The 25,494-nt window shown below is 50.6% G+C and overlaps 2 protein-coding genes across 3 annotated transcripts; one reads left to right on the plus strand and one right to left on the minus strand.

Moving 5' to 3' along the window:
* The first annotated feature begins 288 nt into the window (after nucleotides 1–288).
* gnao1b (guanine nucleotide binding protein (G protein), alpha activating activity polypeptide O, b) lies at nucleotides 289–7,274 on the plus strand. 2 transcript variants are annotated; one of them, XM_056607294.1, is made up of 8 exons: nucleotides 289–441; nucleotides 586–628; nucleotides 2,628–2,769; nucleotides 3,234–3,394; nucleotides 4,594–4,722; nucleotides 4,846–4,975; nucleotides 5,071–5,224; nucleotides 5,319–7,274. In XM_056607294.1, exons 1-8 carry the CDS (start codon nucleotides 324–326, stop codon nucleotides 5,504–5,506), a joined length of 1,065 nt encoding a protein of 354 aa, XP_056463269.1. In that variant the 5' UTR covers nucleotides 289–323; the 3' UTR covers nucleotides 5,507–7,274. The 2 variants fall into 2 exon arrangements, with proteins under 2 accessions (XP_056463269.1, XP_056463268.1); XM_056607293.1 differs by having other exon boundaries at nucleotides 4,594–4,975.
* Nucleotides 7,274–25,351, minus strand: cog4 (component of oligomeric golgi complex 4). The gene is made up of 19 exons (XM_056607291.1): nucleotides 25,176–25,351; nucleotides 23,885–23,967; nucleotides 23,364–23,478; nucleotides 19,144–19,318; nucleotides 18,348–18,541; nucleotides 17,746–17,851; nucleotides 17,285–17,442; nucleotides 16,195–16,256; nucleotides 15,822–15,946; nucleotides 14,615–14,733; nucleotides 13,599–13,765; nucleotides 12,890–13,055; nucleotides 12,179–12,241; nucleotides 11,977–12,090; nucleotides 11,104–11,196; nucleotides 10,715–10,798; nucleotides 10,404–10,505; nucleotides 8,547–8,675; nucleotides 7,274–8,436 (listed from the first exon to the last, which is right to left on the minus strand). Exons 1-19 carry the CDS (start codon nucleotides 25,311–25,313, stop codon nucleotides 8,302–8,304), a joined length of 2,328 nt encoding a protein of 775 aa, XP_056463266.1. The 5' UTR covers nucleotides 25,314–25,351; the 3' UTR covers nucleotides 7,274–8,301.
* Between the last annotated feature and the right edge of the window lie 143 nt (nucleotides 25,352–25,494).

A 25,494-nucleotide genomic window follows, 5' to 3' on the forward strand; every position in this document is an offset into this window, starting at 1 on the left:
ATGCTTTAGCGCGAGCGCAAACGAGAGAGAGAGAGAGAGAGAGAGAGAGAGAGAGAGAGAGAGAGAGAGAGAGAGAGAGAGAGAGAGAGAGAGAGAGAGATGAGAGAGAGAGAGAGAGAGAGAGAGAGAGAGAGAGAGAGAGAGAGAGAGAGAGAGAGAGAGAGAGAGAGAGAGAGAGAGAGAGAGAGAGAGAGAGAGAGAGAGAGAGAGAGAGAGAGAGAGAGAGAGAGAGAGAGAGAGAGAGAGAGAGAGAGAGAGAGATCCGCACTGATTGAGTCGGCAGGGACAGGGCGGAACAGAGGATCCTTCATTCGCTCTGAACCATGGGCTGTACTCTGAGCGCCGAGGAGCGCGAAGCTCTGGACCGGAGCAAGGCCATCGAGAAGAACCTGAAGGAGGATGGCGTCACGGCGGCCAAGGACGTCAAGCTGCTGCTGCTCGGTAAGGACCGGGGCCGGGCAGCGGGAGGGAGGCGCCGCTCCGGGAGGGCGCACCTTGCCTCCTTAGGACCGGGCTGCTCTCCGTGGTTCTGATTTCCTTCGTGGCTCCGTCGAGTCTCACTCTGCCGTTCTCCGTTCTTTGCAGGCGGCGGGGAGTCGGGCAAGAGCACCATCGTGAAGCAGATGAAGTGAGTGTCTTTACGTCAGATTTATTGTGCGGTTTTCCGGCCTCGTCATGGGGGGGGGGGGGGGGGGGGGTAAGGCCCAGATTGCGCCTCCCTTGACTCGCTAAAGCTGAGCCGCCATGTTTCCGGAGGCCGGAGCCCAAGGTCTGCCGGGGACTCGAACCCTCCCGCGGACCGGCTCCCGGGCCGGGCCGGGGGCCGGGGAGGCGCCGTGCCAGCCGTGGTTCCGACCGCCCCGGGGGTTTATATGTGTGTATGGAGGGATTGGCGGATCATACGTGGGTGTTGCTCTGCTCGAATTGGCGTGCCCGCGCAGGCGCGCGCGTGTGTGTGTGTGTTTTTGTGTGTAATGGTTGTGAGGTCACTCTGCTCCATTAGCGGTACCTCCGCTTTAATCTTAATGCCTTTAAGTGCCTCATATCAACCAGAGTACTTTTGCATATAAAGCGGATTTACGCAGAAATATGGCATCTCAACCCGCACCTAAACCGGGCCCCTTCTAATCTAAATCTAAATCGGTGGTATTTTAAATCACTGTTATTTTTCTAAACCTCTGATTTACTTGATGTCGGGGACGCCGAGGTGGTTGTGTGTGTCCTGCACGGCAGACATCTTCTTAGCATCTTGCATCCCTGCGCTATCCGAGCATCCTCTCCCACTCCCTCCCAGCTTCCATTCTGCATTGCACCCCCACTTCCTTTCTCGCTCCTCCTCGATCATTTGTTTATCCATAAACAGTTCTCGATGGTACGCCGTTATCTCAAAAACTGCTTTTTGTCATGCTATCCATTAGCCCCTTTATACATTCACCGGGTAGATTAAGTGCACTGCAGAATTACGGGTTTTGGTTTATGCTCTTCTGCTCTGTGTGTATGTGTGTGTGTGTGTGTGTGTGTGTGTGTGTGTGTGTGTGTGTGTGTGTGTGTGTGTGTGTGTGTGTGTGTGTGTGTGTGTGTGTGTGTATTTGCTTGTGTGTGTGTGTGTGTGTTTTTCGATTTCGATGTGTGTGTGTGTGTGTGTGTGTGTGTGTGTGTGTGTGTGTGTGTGTCTGTGTGTGTGTGTGTGTGTGTGTGTGTGTGTGTGTGTCTGTGTGTGTGTGTGTGTGTGTGTGTGTGTGTGTGTGTGTGTGTGTGTGTGTGTGTGTGTGTGTGTGTTTGGGTGTGTGTGAGTGTGTATGCGTGTGTGAAAACTAGGTTACCCTAAAATGTAATAAAGCACCATAGTTGGGTTTTTTCTGGGGTTATTTTCAGACCATATCTGATTGATTATGCATATGAAAGATGAGTTGTATGCAGTTAATATATCTCTTATAGATACAGTTTCATTTAGATATAGTAAGTATAGCTGGTTGCTAATGTGTGTGTGTGTGTGTGTGTGTGTGTGTGTGTGTGTGTGTGTGTGTGTGTGTGTGTGTGTGTGTGTGTGTGTGTGTGTGTGTGTGTGTGTGTGTGTGTGAGAGAGTGTGCATCTTGGATGTTAATTTTAATCGCTAATTTGTCGTATTATTGAAATCGGTTCTCCGATATTTTGTGGGTTTCCTCATTGGGTGAACCCCCACAGACAGGATGCCTACCCAGGCTGACCTCTCTCCTGATAGGTTAAGCCTGATGAGCCCTGTGTGTGGAGGACATTATACTAACGTTTCTCGTCTTCAAATGTTACCAATATTAGCTCAGAAAGCGTTACATGCTGCGGCTCAGTAGGAATCCGACTCCTCCTGAATTATTAATTCCACTGTCTTGTTCCTCCTTCAGCAATATTAAACATAAACGGCAGAGAATACACTCAATATGTTGGTTAGATATTGATATTATATACAGACGTATATATTTATATAGATATGTTTATACACAAATATATAAGGTGAAAGGTAAATGTAGAGGACAACAACAAACGCACACACGACCGCACACATACACACACACTCACGCACAGGCGCGGGTGTTTTCGCGCTGCGCTGCGAGCAGGTGTGTGTGGCGCTGATTGCGGTGTGTGTGTGCAGGATCATCCACGAGGACGGGTTCTCAGGGGACGACGTGAAGCAGTACAAGCCCGTGGTCTACAGCAACACCATCCAGAGCCTCGCCGCCATCCTCAGGGCCATGGACTCCCTGGCCATCGAGTTTGCGGACAAGGATAGAAAAGTGAGCCCCCCTCCGCGCCGGAACCAACCATCATGGAAATACCAAGCTCCCACTGGGACCAGTGGGACCAGTGCAACATGCAGAAGCAGACACTGCAGTTTGTTCTATTAGAGTAACATAAACGTGGAACCGCTTTATAAATTATTAATACATGTTTTAGAGCTGCAGAGTTCCCTGCTCTAATCACGCCGTCTCAGGGTGCAGGGAGAGAGGTTGTTTGGGTACAGACCCCGAGAAATGTCACATCGTGACATGAATATTTTTCTCAGTGAAAATGGAGATTGGGATTCAGGAACGATCATTCCCACTAATAACGAATCTTATTGCATCACAACGTCGGTCAAAGCATCAAACCTGGAGTCCGATCGTTTAGCCCGTAATGATCCATCCGGTACGATCACACTGTTTCTATCGGTTCACATCCCATAACTGTAATAACTGTGTGTGTGTATGTGCGTTTGCAGGCGGATGCTAAGCTAGTGTGTGACGTGGTGACCCGTATGGAGGACACGGAGCCGTACTCGGCAGAGCTCCTCACGGCCATGCAGAAGGTCTGGGCCGACGCAGGCACCGCCGAGTGCTTCAACCGTGCCCGGGAATACCAGCTCAACGACTCCGCCCAGTAGTGAGTATATTAACATGACTCCGCCCAGTAGTGAGTATTAACATGACAGTAGTGAGTACATAACATGACAGGGGCCGTAGTGAGTATATAACATGATAGTAGTGAGTACATTAACATGACATTAGTGAATACATTAACATGACAGGGACTAAAGCGAGAACATTAACATGACAATGGAGAGTACATTAACATGACAGGGACAATAGTGAGTATGCTAACATGACGGGGATAGTAGTGAGTATACTAACATAACAGGGACAGTAGTGAGTGTATTAACCAGACAGGGACTAGTGAGTACATTAACATGACAGGGAAAGTAGTGAGTACATTAAGATGACAGGGACAAAAGTGAGTATATTAACAATTACAGGGACAGTAGTGAGTATATGAACATTACAGGGACCATAGTGAGTACATTACCATGACAGCTGTGAGCACATTAACATGACAAGGACAAAAGTGAGTGAATTAACATGACAGCAGTGAGTATACTAACATGACAGGGACAGTAGTAGGTATATTAACATGACAGGGACAGTAATGAATACATTAACATGACAGGGACAATAGTGAGTCTATTAACATGACAGGGACAATAGTGAGCCTATTAACATGACAGGGAAAATAGTGAGTTTATATACTCACGATTACTACATGGGGGTGATGGCTGACATTAAGAAAGGGTCAATAGTGAGTATATTAACATGACAGGGACAGTAGTGAGTATATTAACATAAGGACTGACAGGGGCAATAGTGAGTATATTAACATGACAGGGACAATAGGGAGTATATTAACATAAGGACTGACATGGACAATAATGAGTAAATTAACATGGGGGTGATGGCTGACAGGGACAATAGGGAGCACTCACATGGTACATGACAATGCGATGCACTAGCTGCTATAGTGGCCGTTTGGTAGGCTAATGCGTGTGAATAGTGTGAGTGCACTCTGATATTTGTACCGTGGCCGTTCCCCGTGGGAATCGAACCCCCAGCGGCGTTATTTCCATGCCAGTTGAGCTAGACGGTGAAGCGATCCTCATAAGCCAGCGGGCCACATAACAACAACAGTAGCTGTACGAACATGACCCGGGATAAACACTTACATCCAGGGAGATGGAAACACCATTAGAACGAGGAACTGTGTGCTGCGGAGGAAACACCCCATCATCCCTCCCCCTCCCCCCCCCTCAGCTACCTGGACAGTTTAGACCGCATCGGAGCCTCCGACTACCAGCCCACAGAGCAGGACATCCTCAGGACCAGGGTGAAGACCACCGGGATCGTCGAGACCCACTTCACCTTCAAGAACCTTCACTTCAGGTACCTGGTCCCCAGCCCTGGGCCCCTGGGGCCCGTGGCCCCCTGGGGCCTGCATGGCCGCCCGTCACGGCCCCTACGCGTCAGAACTCAGAGGTTGACAGATGTCTGCTCTCTGTCCACCAGGCTGTTTGACGTCGGAGGTCAGCGGTCCGAGAGGAAGAAGTGGATCCACTGCTTTGAGGACGTCACCGCCATCATCTTCTGTGTGGCCCTGAGTGGCTACGACCAGGTGCTCCACGAAGACGAGACAACGGTGAGTGGAGCATCAGAGCATCGCTGCACATCTCCTCTACTCCCTCCAGTGCTCGAGTCGTTAACACTAATCTAACCCCCTTTCTCCCCCCACAGAACCGCATGCACGAGTCCCTCATGCTGTTCGACTCCATCTGCAACAACAAGTTCTTCATCGACACCTCCATCATCCTCTTCCTCAACAAGAAGGATCTGTTCGCTGAGAAGATCAAGAAGTCCCCTTTGAGTATCTGCTTCCCTGAATACATAGGTAGGTCTCCCCCCGCCCCCCTAACCCCCCCCCCCCCCCCCAGACTTGCTGATGGCGGCGTACTGACGTGTGTCTTCCCCCCCCCCCCACCCAGGTGCTAACACCTACGACGACGCCACAGCCTACATCCAGGTTCAGTTTGAGAGTAAGAACCGCTCCCCCAACAAGGAGATCTACTGCCACCTGACCTGTGCCACCGACACTGGGAACATCCAGGTAGTGTTCGACGCGGTCACCGACATCATTATCGCAAACAACCTGAGGGGGTGTGGCTTATACTGAGGCCGGGCCGCCGGCTGCCATGGGGAGTATGAGGTGTTAATAATGATAATTTTGATGATACTAAAACACAAAAATACTGTATGTAAATCGACACGTCCACACGGACCCAAAGAGCTGCCGTCAGACACCACACTGAATTATTGCCATGTTTGGTTCCTCTCCCATCTTCTCTGTTTTGAGTTCACTATACAAACCCTGGGTGTGTTTTAAAAAAAAAAGTGTTTTCACAAAATAAATGTTTAATTGTTTTTTCTTGATTGTACCAGCAATTATGAAGATGAGAACCGCGGCACTAGGGGCTATGAGCAGCCTTGCCTTGTTTTTTGCAAAACCTAGAAATCCGATGCACGGAATGCACAATGTACTCTTTTAACATTTCCTTAAAAAAACACAAAAAAAAAAGATAGTGGTCGTCCTTTACATTTGATCAGCGAGGCCGAGAGAGCCGCTGTCCTGCTGAATAACCCCTGGTGCCGCCCGGCCACAGATGCTCTACTTCTATATATATATAGGTGGTGGTGGTGGTGTAGGGGGGGAACTGTACCGGTGGCTGGGGGTCATGCTGGAGATGAACAGAGCTCTTTAGCGCTCACTGGGACAAAGCTCCCCTTTCTTCTGGTCGCACATGACTGCTTAATGCCAGTAGCCTGCAGGAACCTCCGTTTGTCTTTCTCACTCTTTCTTTCTCTTCAAACACATAAAGGAGATGAGGATGGCTCTGTTAAAGTGGCGCCGGCTCTTTTTATATTGGGCCCCCTGCAGTGGATAGAATGCCTCTGATCAGCCAATGATAGGTGGGGGGGGGGATGTCATATCAGTGCCAACCTTCTGAGAATGACAGGGAGAAGCCATCATGGGTCACTAGTGTCGAATCACCTAATGTCATTGAAGCAACACCTTGCATTTTAATATCATCGGATGAGTTATTTAGACCTCATGCCCTGCATGCACCCTCCCACCTCCTTAGAACATGCCCTCATCCCCCCGTCACTCGAGGGGGGGCAGTAACCTGTGAACGAGTCGGAGGGCTCCGCCACCGCGACCGCCTGCAGCCCCCACTCTGATAGACGTAGAACTCTACCGGGATGGCGCCTTGACACGCCCCCCCTCTCCTGGGGGTTTACCCCCGCCCCCTCTCCAGTGAGCTAGGCGTCTAACCCTGCCCCCTCTCCAGTGAGCTAGGCGTCTAACCCCGCCCCCTCTCCAGTGAGCTAGGCGTTTAGCCCAGCCTCCTCTCCACTGAGCTAGGCGTTAAGCCCCCCCCCCTATCCAGTGAGCTAGGCGTTTAGCCCCGCCCCCTCTCCAGTGAGCTAGGCGTTTAGCCCCGCCCCCTCTCCAGTGAGCTAGGCGTTTAGCCCCGCCCCCTCTCCAGTGAGCTAGGCGTTTAGCCCCGCCCCCTCTCCAGTGAGCTAGGCGTTTAGCCCTGCCCCTTCACAGACACAGTGCACCACCGCCCCCCGGTCTGTGGGTCTGTCAGCTGAGAAGAGGAAGTACAGCTCTCCATCTCTCCACTCCTGATATCCATCCTCCATCCTCCTTTCCCTGTATACTCTTTATCTATCACATATCACTCCTCATATGCTCTTTCCATTCTCACCTTGAAACACCGTACTGTATATATATATTATGATTATACCAGATTTTTTTTTTACTGTGAATGTTTTTGTGCTGCATCCCATCCTACTCCGTAGTTTTATTGGTTGCTCTCATGTGGAATGTTTGTGCTGAGCCAATCGAATGTTGTGTTTACATTAAAGCCACACTTTTCCTAACTATTCCCAATGTCTGCCGCGTCTTTAATCCACGTGCACCACACACAAACACACACACAGAGCAGTGTACTATCACTCTGTCTCCTCAGCAGACCCGTCTACAGATTAAGGTTAGCTGTGGAGATGAGGCGACGTTATTAGAGTGGCCCTCTTTTAATGGTTCATTACCTTGTGCATAATGCGCTGTACTCAGTGACTCCGATGTGGCCGCAATACAAAGGCTTTGTGGAGGCCTCCGCGCTGATAGGACAGCACTTTGCAGAATGTAGCACAGCAGAGATCAACAGCATTGTACAGCCTCTCAATTTATTAGGTTAAAAGTGTCCCATCAGCGCAGACAAGAAGCTATTCATGTGTTGAACGTTGGATCAGTCGTCTGACCCGCTTCTGTCCTCTAATGGAGTGTGTTCATTACGCGCTGCCTGACACATCTAGCGCAGTCTTACTTACAGATATAAAAAAACTCAACTCCCAGATCGACGTTATCATGAAATTAAACATTTGCCAGATTCTTTTACATTTCATATTCCCCTGAAACGCTCCGATGCCCCCCGGGCCGGAGCCCAGACCCACTCCGACTCAGCGGTGCTCACAGGAAGGCTGAGGTGTTTAACGCCAGGGAAAATATTCTCCTTCCTCAAGACTAATCACAGTCCCACCCCCCACCCTGATAACATGTACACAAGAACTGGTCTGGAAGGACACAAGTAAAGAATGGATCTACGAGTTCAGTCCCAGCAGAGCCTCAGCAGCCCGCTGCCGCACGATGGACGGCGACCCGATCCATGATCCTGGTCCCGGTTCCAGACCGCGTCCCGGTCCTTGTCTCGGGCTGCGTCCTGGTTCCAGACCGAATCCTGGTCCCGGTCCCAGACTGCGTCCCGGTCCTTGTCTCGGGCTGCGTCCTGGTCCCAGACCAGGACTTGGTCTCGGGCCTCGTCCGGGTTCCAGACCGGTCTTGGTCCCGGTCCCAGACCGCATCCTGGTCTTGGTCTCAGACACAGGTCCCCCCCATCCCCCCCCCTACAGGCGGAGCCGCTTTATGTCTTCGCTGCGGAAGTCGATGCGGAGTGCAAGGACCTGCCGCACCTCGGCGGGGGTCAGGCGCCAGGTCAGGGGCCCCGAGTTGGGCCCCCAGTAGTCCAGGATCTCCGTGACCTGCAACACACCACAGAGTCACCCCCCGCCCCCCCAACCCTAACCCTGACCCTTAGTGGGGTGGGGTGTGGGGGGGTGGGGGCAGGTGAAGAGGGGGTTGGGGGCGTTACCCTCTCCAGGTTGAGGACGGTGGCCATCTGTGTGAGGCGGGCGAACTTGTCGCGGATGGTCCAGGTGGTGACGGTGGTCAGGTACGCCACCAGCGAGCGCAGCTCCTTGTCAAACTGCAGCCCCCCGAGCTGCGGTAGCGGGAACAGAACCGGGTCAGCGGGGTGCGGTCGGCCGCGGGGCGGTGTCGCGCTTCTCAGCTTCAGTCGGCCGCGATGGACCCATCCAACATGGCCGCCACAGACGCTACACAATTAAAATCTATTTCTGCTGCACCACAAGGAACCAGCGTCACGGGAGAGAGGAAGTGGTTAGATACCAGGAAGGGGGGAAGAGGGGGCGTGCTCACTGAGGGAGAACCGGAGGAATCCTACCCACGCAGTACCTCCGTCACCTCCGTCACCTCGGATACCTCGGATACCTCTGTTCCAACCGGCCAGCCGTACAGCCGTTAGCATGGGTCACGTGTGTGTGTGTGTGTGCGCGCGCGCGCGTGCGCGCGTGCGTGTGTGTGTGTGTGGGGGGGGGGGGGGTGTGTAGGGGGTGTTCTCCTGGGGGGGCCTGCCCTACAGCTGTGGGCTGCGTCAGTATCAGCCTCGTCTGAACAAATCTAAACACTCAGTGACTAGATCACAAATAGCATCAGGGGGAGGGAGGGAGGCTGAGGGAGGGAGGGAGGGAGGGAGGCTGAGGGAGGCTGGGGGAGGGAGGGAGGGAGGGAGGCTGAGGGAGGCTGGGGGAGGGAGGGAGGGAGGGAGGCTGAGGGAGGCTTGGGGAGGGAGGGAGGCTGAGGGAGGCTGGGGGAGGCTGAGGGGAGGGAGGGAGGCTTGGGGAGGGAGGGAGGCTGGGGGAGGCTGAGGGGAGGGAGGGAGGCTGAGGGAGGCTGGGGGAGGCTGAGGGGAAGGTGGGAGGCTGAGGGCGGCTGGGGGAGGGAGGGAGGGAGGCTGAGGGAGGCTGGGGGAGGCTGAGGGAGGCTGAGGGGAGGGAGGCTGAGGGAGGCTGGGGGAGGGAGGGAGGCTGAGGGAGGGAGGGAGGGAGGCTGGGGAAGGGAGGGAGGCTGAGGGAGGCTGGGGGAGGGAGGGAGGCTGGGGGAGGCAGGGAGGCTGAGGGGAGGGAGGGAGGCTGGGGGAGGCTTGGGGAGACTGAGGAGAGGGAGGGAGGGGGAGGGAGCAAGGCTGGGGGAGGCTGAGGGAGGGGGAGGGAGGCTGAGTGAGGCTGAGGGAGGCTGAGTGAGGCTGAGGGAGGGAGGGAGGCTGAGGGAGGCTGGGGGAGGGAGGGAGGCTGATAGAGGCTTGGGGGTCTGAGGACGCTGAGGAGGGGGGGGGGGGGGGGGCTGGGGAGGCCGTTCTTCCCGTCTGCAGATCTTCCATCTGGGCGGTGACTGGTTTCTGCCGCTGCTCTACTTAAAATATAGATAGATGCCATTGTGCGGAAACCTTTTTCTGTTGCCCTTTCTGGAGTCATAAATAAATCATGGTTCAGGGCGGGTCTGTTCACCACATCTGTGTCAGTGATGTAACGCCTGGCAGGGGCAGCACAGCGCCCCCCTGTGGCCCAGTGCGCGTGCGCTCACTCCTCACAGCCTCTCACTCCAACACCCTCTCCCTCCAACACCCTCTCACTCCCCTCTCCCTCCAACACCCTCTCACTCCCCTCTCCCTCCAACACCCTCTCACTCCCCTCTCCCTCTCACTCCCCTCACCCTCTCACTCCCCTCACCCTCTAACTCCCAACACCCCCTCACACTCCCCAGACCCTCTCACCCTATCACTCTCCTCTCTCTCACTCTACACCCTCTCAACCCCCACACCCTCTCATCCCCTTCACCCTCTCACTCCCCACACCCCTCACCCTCTCACCCGGCTGAAGGTGCACTTCAGGACCGTCTTCTCCATCTCCATGGCGACCAGGCTGGTCATGAGGCTGGTGAGGGTGTCATAGGAGGCCGGGGTGAGGCCGGTCTGGGGACGGGGAGAGAGTGGGCAGGTCAGAGGGTGGAAACTGCATCCTGATTGTTCAATGTTCCATACGCAGAATCTATCAATTTTATGAGCAATAGAATATTTTCAGTACAATCTTGCATCTTTAGTAAGCAGCCATGAATTAAGGCAGATAATGTACAGCCCGCATGCACACGGCCTTACGTAACGCTCACGATGTTCTGCTGTACCTTGAACTCCGCCATCACCTGCTCCAGACTCACGATGAGCTGCTGGACCCACGGGTCGTTGGCCTCGTACTCATTGAACTCCTCCTGGGGACGCACACACACACACACACACACACACACACACACACACACACACACACACACACACACACACACACACACACACACACACACACACACACACACACACACACACACACACACACACACACACACACACACACACTATTTGTTAGATCCACGTTTTTAGACTTTCCCACAGACTCAGACCCTGGTTGGTCAGGAGAACACAGAGAGACCAGGGCAGTCAGCTCATGGAGCCTGTCTGAGGTGATGCTCAGCAGGGATTTTGTCCTGCAGCCAAAGCACCAGCATGGCGGCCATCTTGCCTCCTCGATGTTATGAGAGATGGAGAGGAAAGCGTTGATCCAGGGCTTCACTTGGGGCTTTATGGCCGTGCTGTTCAGCTCTGTGAGGCCCTCCTGGGAACAGACAGTAGATCAACATCAACAAAACAAACTCAGTCCTGTGCTCTTAATATTAATAGGGACGATTAATATGAATTAATTAACTATTATTATCAATAGTTCTTCTAAGATCTCCATGTACTCTCTACCGAACCTTTGGTTAAACAGCCGTTGATAAGGCTGTTCATAAAACGTCAGAAGCTAAAGTGAGGTGAGCTATGACAATAGTGTTCCTTTCACCCGCAACGCCTCATCAGAGCACATGACCACCTGCTCAGCCTACTGCCCTCTGGTAGGAGGTACAGGAGCCTGAAGTGCAGAACCAACAGACTGAACAAAAGCTTCTTTCCTTGGGCAATCAGAACACTTAACACTCATAAAACTTGAAACACAGATTCCTCACTTTCTATATAGTGCAATATGCTTACGGCCTTTATGTTTATTTATTCTGACATCACCTTTCCTTGTCTTGTACCAAATGTTTTTCTTATTTCTGTCTTGTTTTTGTTTTTTACAATTTTTAACTTAAACTGCTTGTTTATTTATTTATTTGTTTATTTATTTTGTATGTGTAATGCACCTTCAGTTGGCACTCCCAATTTCGTTGTATAGGTGACTGTACAATGACAATAAAGTCTTATCTTATCTTATCTTATGAACACGAACATGAGCACATGAACATGAAGAGATGAACATGACATGAACACATGAACAGGAACATGAGGACATGAACATGAACACATGAACTATGTGTCAGATGGAGGCGGGGCTTGTGATTCGTGGGCGGGCTCAGACCTGCAGGAGGTCCTTGAACTTGCTGGATGTGTTGACAAGATCCGACAGGCAGCTGTCAATCTTGGCGTGGTCGCCCGAGGCGGGTCCTTGCATGAACAACTTGGAGCAGTCGTTCTGCGGAGGAAATGAGAAAACAAATGTTCAGAGTCTGAGGGGAAGCCGTCTGTGTGGCACGCTGAGCAGATATTCCCGCTCTCCCTACCTCCAGGTTCCTCTTCAGCGTGGTGATGTTCTCGCTGCAAACCTCCGAGTTGTTCAGAGTCACCTGGGGGGCAGCAGAGAGCCGTCAGAGAGTAGGTCAGCGCGCCGTAACGCGGCGATCCTCCCGAGGGACTCTGACATTAACTTAACACCGAGTAGGTAGACACCGTCCGTAGGGAGAGGAAGAGCTGGAGAAGGTACAGCGAGCGACTAAGAGGAGACAGCTGGCGACAGACTTTAGGGATGAAGGTCAGCAGTATTGATGCGCAGATAAATAACTAATAAATGTCAAAAGTCACGTGGCATAAAGGATGAGAAATGTCACGCTGGAGTACATGACAGCAGTACACCATCATCATGAACCATAACCTGTTAACTGCTCTGGATCAAGACCATGTTCAACGACTATAATAGATAGTGAATAGTATTATAAATAATCCTATTTTCTCTTCACAACTGATGGTAATTCATTGAAGGGTTCGAACACGATAGAAATGTCAGTTCTACCACATCGTTCATCATGATGACTTATTACTGATGGGAAATCTGTTTGGATCCGAACCGCATAATAACCAATCATACGGCCGGAACACTTGCGTCTGTGCCTGTGCGCTTGTGTGTCTGTCTGTGTCTGTGTGTGTGGTTGTGCGTTTGGCTGTGCACGTGTGTGCGTGTGCTTGTGTGTGTGTGTGTGTACTGTACACCCTCCTACCAGGAAGGCCGCCTTGGCGTTCTCGGTGCTCTCGATGCCGAGCGCGTTGAACTTGCCCTGCTGCAGGCTGCTCTGCATCAGGCTCACAGCGCTGCTCACGCCTCGCTGGAAGTCCTGCAGCGTGGTGGCGGGGTAGCCCTGCCTCAGCTTATTATACAGCACCTCCCTGGGACACCCACACAGAGAGAGAGACACACACACACACATACACAAACAAACAAACAGGCACAAACACACAGAGAGACACACACAGAGAGAGACACACACAGAGGCCCACACACACACACACACACACACACACACACACACACACACACACACACACACACACACACACACACACACACACACACACACACACACACACACACACACACACACACACACACACACACACACACACACACGAGCAGAAACACACAGAGGCACACACACACCCACAGACAAACAGAGACACACAAACACACACACACACACACACACACACACACACACACACACACACACACACACACACACACACACACACACAGACAAACAGAGACACACACACACAAACACACACAGGGTCACACAGCAACAGAGACACACACACACACACACACAGGCACAGAGGCAGAAACAGACGCACACACACACACAGAAGGGTATGTGTGAGTCTGGATCAATAGAGCAGATGGTGGAACAGCGTGAATGCTTCCAGCCTTACCTGAAGTCGGACTCCAGCGCCGAGGTGGAGTGGTTGATCATGGCGCACAGGCAGTCGATGTTGGAGCTGGACAGCGCGCGGCTGATGCACTTCTTCACGATGTAGAAGCAGTCGTCCGCCATGCTGGACGTCAGCTGGCCCTTCTCGTACGAGTCCATGGCAACGGCCTGAAGACAGGGGTCATCGTTAGGAACCAGAAGACATCGTTAGGAAGAAGGAGTCATCGTTAGGAACCATGAGGGGTCATCATTAAGGACAGGAGGGGTCACCGTTAGGGACCGGGAGGGGGCATCATAAGGGACTAGGGGGGGTTATCGTTAGGGACCAGGAGGGGTCAACGTTAGGGACTAGGAGTAGGAGGGCTCATCGTTAGGAACCAGGAGTCATCGTTTGGAACCAGGAGTCATCTTTAGGAGCCAGGAGGTTTTAGGATCATGCCTCGTTTCCATTGTCCAGTTGTGGCCATTTTCCTCCCAATTAACATGAATTCATGAAACTTTGAATGTGAAGACGTCTTCTCCCATTCCTGCCGTCTCAGCAGCCTCCCAGCTCCTCCTGACCATTAGCGCTCGGCTAATGGAGACCAGCAGTGGTCAGCTAACCTGTACTCGTCTTTGATTAATTTCAGTTGATCTGAAGAGCTTCATACATCCTCAACTCTATTCTTAAAATGGCCACAGATACCTCATACGTTAGCATAATACATTTAAAATCAATACAATGATTATTTTTTATATGGTGGCTACAACATTAGTAACCTTAATCTCCACGCTACATCTTTATGAGAACGTTCTCCAGCTCAGCAGGTCGGGAGCAGCGACCTGGAGATGATCTGCTGCCCCCAACAGTCCGTCAGCATCACTCACCTTCCAGTGTTAAATCAACACGCCACTGTAGGGGACCCCTCTAGCACCGGTGTCCCTTCCCCCCCCCTCAGTGTCCTGCCCCCCCCTCCCTCAGTGTTCTGCCCACCCCCTCAGAGTCCCGCCCCTCCCCATAGAGTCCCGCCCCCTCACCTTGTTCACCGACTCCCTCATGTAGTACTCCTCCATGGGGATGTAGTAGCCAATCAGCTCCTGCATGGTGGTGCTCAGCAGGCAGTGCTTTAGCAGCTTCTCCACGTTCTGCTGGTGCTCTGAGAGGAACCACACAAGAGGACCTTAAAGATCTACTGGTGCTCTGTGGAGAACAGGAGGACCCTAAAGATCTACTGGTGCTCTGTGGAGAACAGGAGGACCCTAAAGATCTACTGGTGCTCTGTGGAGAACAGAGGACCTTAAAGATCTACTGGTGCTCTGTGGAGAACAGGAGGACCTTAAAGATCTACTGGTGCTCTGTGGAGAACAGGAGGACCTTAAAGATCTACTGGTGCTCTGTGGAGAACAGGAGGACCTTAAAGATCTACTGGTGCTCTGTGGAGAACAGGAGGACCTTAAAGATCTACTGGTGCTCTGTGGAGAACAGGAGGACCTTAAAGATCTACTGGTGCTCTGTGGAGAACAGGAGGACCTTAAAGATCTACTGGTGCTCTGTGGAGAACAGGAGGACCTTAAAGATCTACTGGTGCTCTGTGGAGAACAGGAGGACCTTAAAGATCTACTGGTGCTCTGTGGAGGACAGGAGGACCTTAAAGATCTACTGGTGCTCTGTGGAGAACAGGAGGACCTTAAAGATCTACTGGTGCTCTGTGGAGGACAGGAGGACCTTAAAGATCTACTGGTGCTCTGTGGAGAACAGGAGGACCTTAAAGATCTACTGGTGCTCTGTGGAGAACAGGAGGACCTTAAAGATCTACTGGTGCTCTGTGGAGAACAGGAGGACCTTAAAGATCTACTGGTGCTCTGCAGAGAACCGCAAGGAGGTCTTTGGTGAATGGGAGGGGTTTAATATGAGTGGGAGAGGTCTTTGGTGAGTTGGCGGGGTCGTTGGTGAATGGGAGGCGTCGTTGGTGAATGGGAGGGGTCGTTGGTGAATGGGAGGGGTCTTTGGTGTGTGGGAGGGGTCTTTGGTGTGTGGGAGGGGTTTAGGATTATTAGGAGGGGTTCAGGGTGAGTGGGAGGGGATTATGGCAAGTGTGAGGGTTTTAGTGTGAGCGAGTGTGGATAGTAACATTCTTGTTACTATAGACTTGCTATGATATGACTACAGAAATGTCGAGGTTATGTTAGAGAGTCTCCGGTCTTTTGACCCTGTGACCCTGTGACCCCTGTGCTTGAGACCCACCCTGTGTGGTGCTCTGGGCGTCGCCGACCTCCAGGTCCGCCATCAGACGGCGCCGCAGGAAGCGCAGGTAGAGCTCCGAGCGGGCGTTCATCAGGGTCACCTCCATCAGCACCGGGTCCAGCTCCCTGCACACACACACACACACACACACACACACACACACACACACACACACACACACACACACACACACACACACACACACACACACACACACACACACACGCACACGCACACGCACACGCACACGCGCACACACGCACACACGCACACAAGTGAGGAAGCCTATTGGCTGATGGGCTATAGCCGGGCGGGCAGCCAGGAGGCCTTGGGGTGGGCGTGGAGTGAGGTGGAGTGAGGCGGAGTGAGGTACCTGGGCTCGATCCTCTCCGTCGGCAGCGGACTCTTCATCATGCTGTTCTGGACGACCTGGAACTACGAGAACACAACGAGGTCAGAGCACTGATGTGTTCCAGTGGAGACTGGAACACATCACCATAATCTAGCCCTAACCCTTATCCACACCCTCACCCCTCCTACCTCAGTCCCTCCCTGCTCCCTGCTGATGAGGGCGGCACAGACCTGAAGACCTCAGGAGTGGCCCATCAGATCAGTGTCAAGAGAATCGTCTTTATTCAAAGGACACCTGCTCAAAGACTCTGCCTCGGTCTGTGGGGAGCAGGACTCACCTAGGTTTGAAAGCCTCTCTCTAGGTGTGACTCACCTTGCTGTGGTCTCTACCTAGTCTCTACCTAGGACTACTGTGGTAGTCTATAGCTAGGTCTACTGTGGTAGTCTCTACCTAGGTCTATTGTGGTGGTCTCTACCTAGGTCTATTGTGGTAGTCTCTACCTAGGTCTATTGTGGTAGTCTCTACCTAGGTCTACTGTGGTAGTCTCTACCTAGGACTACTGTGGTAGTCTCTACCTAGGTCTACTGTGGTAGTCTCTACCTAGGTCTATTGTGGTAGTCTCTACCTAGGACTACTGTGGTAGTCTCTACCTAGGTCTATTGTGGTAGTCTCTACCTAGGTCTATTGTGGTAGTCTCTACCTAGGTCTACTGTGGTAGTCTCTACCTAGGTATATTGTGGTAGTCTCTACCTAGGTCTACTGTGGTAGTCTCTACCTAGGTATATTGTGGTAGTCTCTACCTAGGTCTATTGTGGTAGTCTCTACCTAGGTCTTTTGTGGTAGTCTCTACCTAGGTCTACTGTGGTAGTCTCTACCTAGGACTACTGTGGTAGTCTCTACCTAGGTCTACTGTGGTAGTCTCTACCTAGGTATATTGTGGTAGTCTCTACCTAGGACTACTGTGGTAGTCTCTACCTAGGTCTATTGTGGTAGTCTCTACCTAGGTCTATTGTGGTAGTCTCTACCTAGGTCTACTGTGGTAGTCTCTACCTAGGTCTATTGTGGTAGTCTCTACCTAGGTCTATTGTGGTAGTCTCTAGGTGTGACTCACCTTGTTGTGGTAGTCCCTCTGCTGGATGAACTTGTCGACGATCTTCTGGGCCTGCCGGTCGCACTCCTGCTGCAGGTGGATGATGAGCGTGTAGAGGTGGCCCGGCCCGTAGTACGTCTCCACGATGGGCTGGTGGGTCTCCACCACACGGGCGATGCCTGGCAGACAGGAACCATCGTATGAGGACGGATGACTGACAGGCCGTGTGGGCTCTTGAACTGACTTAATTTGACACATTTACACATTTAGCTTGCTAGATTATACTATCTAGCGTACTTCATAACATGATATATATTGCTCATCAAGTAACATTAACATGTTCCTTAACTAAAGTCAATATGAGTAGTATGCATGTTCTCTATTCAGAGGGGACTAGTGGAGAGAGAGCGGTCTGAGCATGTGCAGACGGACCCTCAATACGAGGTTGAACTATAACCAGCCGGTCCTGCTGGTGATCTAACCTTCTAGCAGCAGAGTCAGAGTGTCAGCAAAGACCAACGGGGCCCTCTTCTCATGGACGTCTGCCCCCGTCGCCAGCAGCAGGTTCTCCTCTGCTTTGGAGGCCAGCTGTCCACAGGTTCAAGATGCAGGATGTCAGCGTGGGGACCAGAGGCAGAGCATGAGGCAGAGAACCAATGCTACAGTCATCATCTGGCAGAGGCCTCGTTTCACAGGGACCTTGGTTAATGCACTAAACTCTCCTCCAGAGTATTTCTCAATCACTAACAAATGAACTGAATGGTTCTATGGGTCGGGAATGAGGGCCAGGAACCCTCCGGTAGCACCGGCCCCAACCCAGCTCAGGGGAAAGGCTTCAAAACACAAAATACAACAGAGAGGCTTAACTGTTAACTACTGGAATAGTATTTGATGCTTCATTAAATGTGACTTTTATGTTCAACATTTGACTTTGCCTTCTAAGATACCTTCTTGACGTTTGTCTACCAAAACGTCTTTGACTTCCAGCTCTGGAGGTAAGAGGCTGCTGGAGATGAAGCCTGGGTTGGTGGGTGGAGGGGCTGACCTGGCTGCAGAGGGTCTAGTGTGTGTGTGGGGGGCTGACCTGGCTGCAGAGGTACTGGCCGAAGCGGGCCAGGCCCTGCTGATGGAGGCCCAGCAGGGGGAAGATCTTGAAGAAGCGCTCCACCTGCACAAGGTCCACGGCCGCTACGGCCGCGTCCAGACGCTCGGCCACGATCACCTTCAGCTTCTGCTCCGCCTCCTGCAGCAGCACCAGGCTGGCGTCCACCGAGCTGCCTGGGGGGAGGAGGGGTCAGCAACATCGTCACGGGACGGGAGCTATGGAGCTCTATAGGGTCCCAATGTCAAGTCTGCCTCAAAGTAAGACTCTCTTTGTTATTGGGCTTGTCAAAGTGGAATACAATCTTTAAAAAAGGCTATTTAGGATGCAAGTGGATGTCAATGTCAGTGGCATCACAATACTTTCCAATGTTGTCTTTATTCACAAGGATAATGTTTCCAGAGCTGGTGACCTACACCCCATCACAGAGTCATTCCGGTGTGGAGGAACAACACTAGGGATAAGACTTGTTCTCCCACCTCCTCCTGACTCCCACCTGGCTGGGAGCAGGGGTCTCTGAGAGCTACAGTGAGCCTCATCACCACAGCGGCCATAATTCTGGAGTTCGCTCCGACCTCAACAACCTCAAATGGTTATGGAAGACACAGCCGGCCAGCCGAATAAGATGATATATGTTATTAATCCCAGTAGCGATATCAGGGAACACAAACCACATTGGAAAGGATCAGGGGCATTGACTTATTATGACCTAAAACTAAAGTGATTCACACCCTTTAAGGGTAAATGTAACGGGATACTGGTCTGAACTAGGACTCACCCTCCTCCCCCTGGCGGCTGAGCTCGATCACCGATTGGTCCAGGGACAGGTAGCGGTGGATGTGTGCGGCCGCCTGCTCGTAGTCCTCGTTGTGCAGTGAGGTCTGAACACCGTCCATGCAGAACTTCAGGTCCAGGATGTCATCGGCGCGCTGGATCACCTTATAGAGACGCGTCTGCACGGGGACGCAGCATGTTGGTAACCTTATAGAGGACCAGCTTATAGGGGACCACCTTATAGAGGACCACCTTATAGAGGATCACCTTATAGAGGACCATCTTATAGAGGGTCACCTTATAGAGGACCACCTTATAGAGGACCACCTAATAGGGGACCACCTTATAGGGGACCACCTTATAGGGGACCACCTTATAGAGGTTCACCTTATAGAGGACCACCTTACAGGCTATAAGGCTTAACTCCAGGCTATGCCGACTGTTCTCACAGCCTACACCCTTGCCCTAACTTTAGGAGCTTCCACAGCAATGTGTGAAAAGTCATTTTCCAAGCTGAAAAACGTCTTCTCAGAGCATCGGCGCATTATGTTGCACAGACGCAAGGCCCAGCTGATTCAGCTTGCTTTGGAAAAGGACCTGACTCACAAGTTTACATCTGAGTGGAAGGATATGTTGATGAGGAGGTTCAGCTCGGAGAAACGCCGCCTCCCGCTGAGGACAGGGAGGGAGGGAGGTGTGTGTGTGTGTGTGTGTGTGTGTGTGTGTGTGTGTGTGTGTGTGTGTGTGTGTGTGTGTGTGTGTGTGTGTGTGTGTGTGTGTGTGTGTGTGTGTGTGTGTGTGTGTGTATGCATCAGTGGCGGCTGGTGGTTTTTAAAGTGAGGGAGGAAGGACTGCGCGCTTGGTTGCCATTGGCATGCTTGCACTGTTGGTGTATGGTGGCATAAGAATGTGAGACTCAAGTTGTTTCAGGGTGTTTTGGTGAACTACAAAATAGCAGGGAGGGAGTTATGTGAACAAAATGTATACAAAGCCACCAGTGGCATCACTGTCATTTGAGAAGGAAAGGATGCAAAGCATATTAGTCAAATCAGGCCTACTATTGATTTGTAAAAGTAAATCAAAAAATCTGGGCCTATCATTGGGCCTATTTTTGCCCTCACTGACTGAAGTTATTTAGCTATGTTTATTTTCAGTTACAATTGCTTGTAATGCTACCAGTAAGTCATGCGTACCTAGCAAACCATGTAGCACTCACAACACTGAGGTTGCCATTACTTCTGGTGACCTTGATTTTGGGAAGTGGTCTACCTCTTTCTTTGGTCGCTAACTTAGCACTGTAACTGAATGAATGGAATGCTTTTTGTAATAAGACGTTAACAATGTCCTCCGTTTCCAATGTTTCCATTGTGCATTTAGGATCGCGCTATCGCAGATTTCACTTGCTCTGCGTCTTTCAGACTGAACACCGCGGCAATGCAGACCGGGTTTGCTATCGACAGCGTTGCCAGATTGGGCAGATTTCCCGCCCAATGATGATCTTTCCAGCCTAACATGGTTAAAAGTAGCCCAATTGGGTGGGAAACACTGCTCAACATCCAGGGATCCTGCTTATTGGTTCATAGCGCAGACGGATAGATTTTTGCGCGAATCAGACCCCTTAAGGTCCCACCCACTCAGAGGAGGATTTTCCTCCTCTCTCCCATTGAAACCCATGTTATCCACCGGCCGCCAGTACTTTCGGGAAAATGAATGGGAGTGGACGGCGGCTTCCGGAGGACGTTCCTCCCTGAAGTAATTGTCAATAGGCGATAGGGGGTGCTAATGTCCCTTTACCCAGGGAAACGAACATTATATATTCAAAGGCAATAAAGTAGTCATATTTAAGGGCATTAATTCATTACAATAGTCTGGGCAATCTACATTTTTTATTCTCAACAATGTTAGGGAGGATCTTCCTCCCTCTCCTCAATGGAGAAGCCTCCACTGGTATGCATATATGTGGTGTGTGTTTGGGGTGTGTGTGTGTGTGTGTGTGTGTGTGTGTGTGTGTGTGTGTGTGTGTGTGTGTGTGTGTGTGTGTGTGTAATGGCAATGCATATCCCTCTGTTAACTGCTTTTACACCTAATATGTTGTATAGTCCAGTGTTTTATGGATATATATTCATAGCATTGCTTCTATGTAATGTATTGCTTTAAATGACAAGGAACGATGTGATGTTGTAGGGCAGGCTATAGGCTACCGGGTCATATTGCTGTTGGTTATGATTAACGTGATGATTATGTGCTGCGAGGAAATAGAGGAAATAATAGAGGAAATATACGTACTGTAGGCTAATAATAATTGTGCCCCCCTATGCATTTCATATTCCCCCCTTCAGACTCAGGTCTGGCGACAGGTCTCACCTTATAGAGGGTCACCTTATAGAGGACCACCTTATAGAGGGTCACCTTATAGAGGACCACCTTATAGAGGACCACCTTATAGAGGGTCACCTTATAGAGGACCACCTTATAGAGGACCACCTTATAGAGGGTCACCTTATAGGAGGGTCACCTTATAGAGGATCACCTTATAGAGGACCACCTTATAGAGGACCACCTTATAGAGGGTCACCTTAACGAGGACCACCTTATAGAGGCCCACCTTATAGAGGGTCACCTTATAGAGGACCACCTTATAGAGGACCACCTTATAGAGGGTCACCTTATAGAGGGCCATCTTATAGAGGGTCACCATATAGAGGACCACCTTATAGAGGGTCACCTTATAGAGGACCACCTTATAGAGGACCACCTTATAGAGGGTCACCTTATAGAGGACCACCTTATAGAGGACCACCTTATAGAGGACCAGCTTATAGAGGACCACCTTATAGAGGGTCAGCCACCTTATAGAGGACCACCTTATAGAGGACCACCTTATTACGGTGACACAGCCTGCATGTTGGTTTACACTCTAGGGCTGGGAACCAGTACCAGTACCAGTATCAGTACCCTGGTGGTTTCTGGGAATGCGTGGGCATGTAGACTGTGGAACGCCCTCCCTGACCACCTGAGGGCCCCACAAACTACAGCTGTTTTTGCTCAACTTAAAAACGTATATTTTTAAAAAAGCATTTTGCTAAATTGTCGTTTATAGGTTCTCCTTTTAACCATTTATTGATATTCTTAATTACCGTTTTATTGCATTTATTCTCATCGATTTTTTTTTACTTCTCTGTAGCACTTTCAGATTCCTGAAATATAAGCTGCAATGCAAATATAATGTATTATTACTATTATTATTATGTGTGTGCAGTGTTGGGGAGTAACAGAATAAATGTACCGGCGCTATGTATTCAGAACACAAATTATAGCTAACTGTATTCCGTTACAGTTACAATTTAAATAGTTGGTATTTAGAATACAGTTACATTGTTGAAATCAATGGATTACATGACGATACTTCTGTTTCAACAGTTTATTCGTGCTTTCACACCAACAGCATTTAGTGCACACTAAACGAGTTTGGTCCCCTTGGTTCGGTACGTTTGCGTGGGTGTAAATGCAACCACCTCACTTCGATGTGAACCAAATCAGCCGACCGAGACCTCCCTGAACAGCTGGTCTCGGTTCGCTTCCAAACGAACCCTGGTACGGTTGGCTTGTGATGTGAAAGCGAACGCACCTCGGTCCGATCCAGTTCTACAAAGCATATGCCTCTTTGGACGTAACAGGCACCCGCTCAGCCGCGCGCATTATGGGAAATATTGTTTGAGTAACGGTAACTCCAATACTAGCAGCAAATTGTCGGATCGTCTGGGAATTTGGACAGACACATAAAAACGTATGCTGGAAAACACACAAATGCAGATGATTGAGCGATCCTCTCTCTCTCTCTCTCGATTTTATAGGCAACACCTATGCACTAAGCTCAGTGAAAATACCCTTATAGGCTTTATTCAACTACAGCAAATTAAATTAAATAGTTCACTTTCAGGGAGACTTGGGCCTAACACATTCAGCCAGATTGAACAGAAGAACACACCAGAATAGGCCTGTTTAGTAAGCAGGATTTGATGCCGCATTCCTACACTTATAAAATGCAATTCAAAAGTAATCCAAGTATTCAGAATACAATACTCAGATTGAGTGATGAAACGGAATACGTTACATATTACATTTTGGGTATGTATTCTGTATTCTGTAACTGGATACATTTTAAAAATAGCCTTCCCAACACTGTGTGTGTGTGTGTGTGTGCGTCAGTGTGTGCGGGGCTACCTTGGCCAGGTCCAGCTGGCGGACCTTGCGGCTGACGTTCTCGGCCAGGCTGCAGGTGAAGGTGATCATCCCCGATAGCTGGCTGGCATCGCCCTCGATCAGCTGCAGGTTCGGCCTGGGGGGGATCAAAGCCTTAATAGTTCATCACACTATAACAGTTTATATTATTAAAATACGATACATGTCACTACGGTAAGTTATTGTGAACATGTACAGGATTTAGTAGGCGAAAGAACACAACTTTTAACGTTCCTCCCCTGAAAGCTAAATGTAGGCGTGTTGGACAGTTTTTTTTTTTTTACCAGTACGTCCTGGGTAGTTCACTTGTTTGATTGCAGCACTCCAAACATGCGCGAGCACAGTGTGATGTTTCAAATAACTAATTGGACGAGGGGAAGTCGTCATAAAGAACAGAGTCGTTTTAGAGTGACTCCACAGCGACTTCTGTTCCTCCAGGATCTTAAGGAGCAGCAGCAGCTAGAGGGGAACCAGATCATGGCTGGACGGGACGTCTTGCTCACCCCATTCTCTGCAGCGTCAGCATCTTGCTGTTGATGGTTCCCTGCTGACCGACCAGCTTGTCCAGCTCCACCTCAACAGCTTTCTGCGAGGGAACACATTTATTTTGAGTATTATTACCACAAATATGAATCTTTGAAAAGATGAATGTAGTCAGTCTAGAACAGGGGTGCCCAACCTTTTTTGACCCAAGATCTACTTTTCAAGTAGCCAACCTCCCGAGATCTACCAGCAAACCTACCTTCAAGCCGGGGGGGGGGGGGGGGGGGGGGGGGGGGTAGAGAACAATTGTTGACCGGGGGGGGGGGGGGGGGGGGGGGGGGGTTGTATCGTGAACCTACGGACTTCAATGGGGGTTTCATTCCGTCTGCGCACGGCACCTTCTCAAGGTAGGTCTTAGCTTGTTTCCCCTCAGCCATGCCAACGTTTAGGAGTGTGTAACTACTGTTGACGGCTTTCAACTGCTGTTAACAGCACATGCGCTACCGCGCGTATATGCTACCGCGCAAATTTAATTTCATTAAAAAAAAAAAAAAATTTTTTTTTTTTTTTTTTTTTTTTTTTTCTTCACCCCTTCGCGATCGACTTGGGATCTGTCGGCGATCTACTGGTAGACCGCGATCGACTGGTTGGGCACCCCTGGTCTAGAATGATCGTTCAATGTATGATCAACATTTGTACAACACATGCCTCATCCTGTGTACAAAGGATAACTATGTTTAGGACCAAACCTAAACACAATAAAGGGTTCGTTCTGTGTGTGGTTGTGTTCGGAGTGCGTCCTGCTTCACTAGTCACACACTAGTCTCACACACTAGTCAACAGTCACACACTAGTCCCACACTTGTCACAGACTAAATCAGTAGTCACACACTAGTCATAGACTAGTCACACACTAGTCAATAACTAGTCAACAGACACACACTAGTCACTCACTAGTCACACACTAGACATTAGTGTGTGACTAGTGTGTGACACTAGTCACTGGTCACATACTAGTCACTTGTCACAAACGAGTCATACACTAGTGACAGACTAGTCAGACTTCAGACTGGTCACACCCACTTCCGCGTCGTCAACAGACCTGTCGTGTTGGTGTTGACCAGTTGACGTTTATGCAGGTGTCGTACAACCAGACATTACCCCCATGTCCACAGTGCAGATACGATGTTTATGTTTCATACCTTTCATTTCACTCCCAGTGGAGTCGATCATAAACAGGCAGATAAACCCATACGAGCGGACCTGTCTACAGCCAGAAGAACCTTCACCAGGCTCCTGCTCAGCACTCACCTCCTCGGTGCACAGCTGCTGGTAGACCCGCTCCAGGTCCTCCAGCTCCGTCAGGGAGGTGATGGTCTCCATGCTGACAGAAGATTTGCTCAAAGAGTCGATCTTCCGGACCGAGAGGAGACCGCTGGTGTCTGCCATCTTCGTCAACACACGCTTTACGGCAGGAGAGGAGACCAGCTCGGTTTACGACACATTATCGACACGACAGCAACGTAGCGTCATAGATGGATTATAAAAGGAAGAGTCGTGTATGACGTTACCATTCGTAAAGGATGTATAATAAGATAATAATGGTAAGATTCGTGCATAACATTACCAT

Source organism: Gadus chalcogrammus, chromosome 14 (genome assembly GCF_026213295.1).
Source record: "Gadus chalcogrammus isolate NIFS_2021 chromosome 14, NIFS_Gcha_1.0, whole genome shotgun sequence".
Lineage (NCBI taxonomy): Eukaryota > Metazoa > Chordata > Actinopteri > Gadiformes > Gadidae > Gadus > Gadus chalcogrammus.